Source organism: Furipterus horrens, unplaced genomic scaffold, assembly GCF_987537825.1.
Source record: "Furipterus horrens unplaced genomic scaffold, mFurHor1.1.pri manual_scaffold_2, whole genome shotgun sequence".
Classification (NCBI taxonomy): Eukaryota; Metazoa; Chordata; class Mammalia; order Chiroptera; family Furipteridae; genus Furipterus; species Furipterus horrens.
In genome coordinates this window covers 159,571,584-159,573,970 of record NW_028327172.1, presented here as the reverse complement: position 1 = coordinate 159,573,970, position 2,387 = coordinate 159,571,584, and the positions used below count along the sequence as shown (strand labels likewise).

Here is a 2,387-nt window from a genome sequence, read left to right as displayed (position 1 = left end):
ACAAAAAGGAGGTGGGCTGGATTTGGCCCTAGGGTTGTGGTTTGTCAACTCCTGGTATAAACATTTATTGTTTAAGTCTTATTTCTAGCAAGAAAGTTTAGAATAATTGTTCACAAAAAAGATACTGTCCCTGATAAGACATAATAAGGAAATTTTAAATTATATCAACAAAAAGAGGGAGTAAAATAAAAATGAGTAAATAGGGGAGAAAAATGAAACTTTTGAGATATTTACAGTCACTATAATAGTCTCTGGAAAAATTGTGTTTGGGCAAGTGTATTTACATTTTCACTTGCACCCTGCTTGGTGGCCCCGTCGCAGCTGCCGCCCTGCAAGATGATTGGGGTCTTGCTTCTGTTTATCCTCCTCCCCCTTCTGTACATTGCTGCACCCCAAATCAGGAAAATGCTACCCAGCGGGGTGTGTACATCAACTGTCCAGCTTTCCGGGAAGGTGGCTGTGGTCAGTGATGCCAACACAGGCATCGGGAAGGAGACAGTCAAGGAGCTGGCTCAAAGAGGAGCCCGTGTATACATAGCTTGCCTGGATGTGCAAAAGGGGGAGTTGGTGGCCAGAGAGATCCAGGCCATGACAGGGAACCAACAGGTGTTGGTGCAGAAACTGGACTTGGCTGATACTAAATCTATTCAAGCTTTTGCTAAGGGCTTCCTAGAAGAGGAAAAGCATCTCCATATTTTGATCAACAACGCAGGAGGGATGATGTGTCCCTACTCTAAGACAGCAGATGGCTTTGAGATGCATATAGGAGTCAACCACTTGGGTCACTTCCTCTTGACCCATCTGCTGCTAGAGGAGCTGAAGGAATCAGCCCCATCAATGGTAGCGAATGTGTCTTCCTTAGCACATCACCTGGAAAGGATCCATTTCCATAATCTTCATGGCGAGAAATTCTACAGTGCAGGTCTGGTCTACTGTCATAGCAAGTTAGCCAACATTCTCTTCACCAAGGAACTGGCCCAGAGGCTAAAAGGCTCTGGTGTTAGGAAGTATTCTGTACACTCTGGCACAGTCAATTCTGAATTGATTTGGCACTCATCTTTCATGAGATGAATGTGGCGGCTTTTCTCCTTCTTCATCAAGACCCCTCAGAAGGGAGCCCAGACCAGCTTGTACTGTGCCTTAACAGAAGGTCTTGAGATTCTCAATGGGAATCATTTCAGTTCTAGAGGACAGAAGTTCAAGATCAAGGTGCTGGCAGGGTTGGTTTCTGTGACTGCCATGTGACATCAGTCTCTGCCCAGGCTCGTAATGAGACAATAGCAAGGCGGCTCTGGGATGTCAGCTGTGACTTGTTGGACATCCCTATGGATTGACAGGTGGTGGCAGTTGGACCCAAGAGAAGCGAGCAGCAGACTACTCAGTACTCCCTGTGGATATGATTCTCCTTCAGAATGGCCAAAACCTTGAGCACAACGAGAGCAAACCTTCCAGCCTTGCCAACTTGATATCTGATAAAAGCCCAGCATACATTGCCAAATTCATCAAAACGCCTTGCATTTGTCCAGATTTACTTTGCTCCTGTTAATGCCAGTTACTAGAGATACCATAGTATAAGTACACCCTCATGACCTGCAAGCTCATATTTTCCTTCTGAAACCTACTACTTGGGAGAACCTAAGCTATGGCAGAGTTGATTGGTGGCGGTTTGGACTAGTCTGGACCCTCTTTGTCCACAGTGTAGTTCCTCCCAACCTACCAAGCTTCACTGCAGAGGGCCACACTGCAGCCTCAGCTGAACTTTAGGAGTCACAGTGTCTTAGCTCAAGAGCAGGGCTTGTCCCTCATCTCTTAATAAAACCGTCATGGTGCCAGCATCTGGATTCTTTGAGGAAATTTAACTGAATCTGGATTGTGGCATGGCTCTCTCTGACAGCTTAAAGCCCCTGCTGTTAAGACACTTTCCCATACCGAGACCATGGAAAAACTTCCTTTTATAAGAAGTTAGTGGGTTCTGGAGGATGGCAGAAAAAGGGGGAAGGAAAACATAAAAATCAAGTTTAAATTTTCATTTTCCTGCTATCTCTTCCTATTAGCAAGGAGGTATTGAAAGGAGCCGTTTGAGAAGGTAGGTCTCCTGCCCTCACTTAATAAGCTCAGACCCATGGGGGCCTCTTTTTGTGCCTTAGCTTCTCCTAGGAAACCAGAAGATGGGAAAGGCTATTTGGAGATTGTACTGAGTATATGTGTTCCTGTGTATTTTTTGCAGTTGGGAGTATTTTCCCAAAATTCAAAATGGCCATAAAAAAACAGTATCAAATGATCAGAGATGGAGTAAGCCAGTGTCATGCAGTCTTTGATACAAATGGGTAGAGCTGCAAGGGGGAGCAGACTGTGTATGTTGATAACTACCCACCAACAAGCACATG

At 45.1% G+C, this 2,387-nt stretch overlaps 1 protein-coding gene across 1 annotated transcript; it reads left to right on the top strand.

Annotated features, from left to right (window-relative positions):
* Positions 1-304: 304 nt before the first annotated feature.
* LOC150019818 (retinol dehydrogenase 11-like) lies at positions 305-1,334 on the top strand. Its single transcript, XM_090268065.1, is given in 2 exon segments — positions 305-1,180; positions 1,231-1,334. Coding segments are annotated over 2 exon segments (948 nt in total). The 5' UTR covers positions 305-336.
* Positions 1,335-2,387: the final 1,053 nt, after the last annotated feature.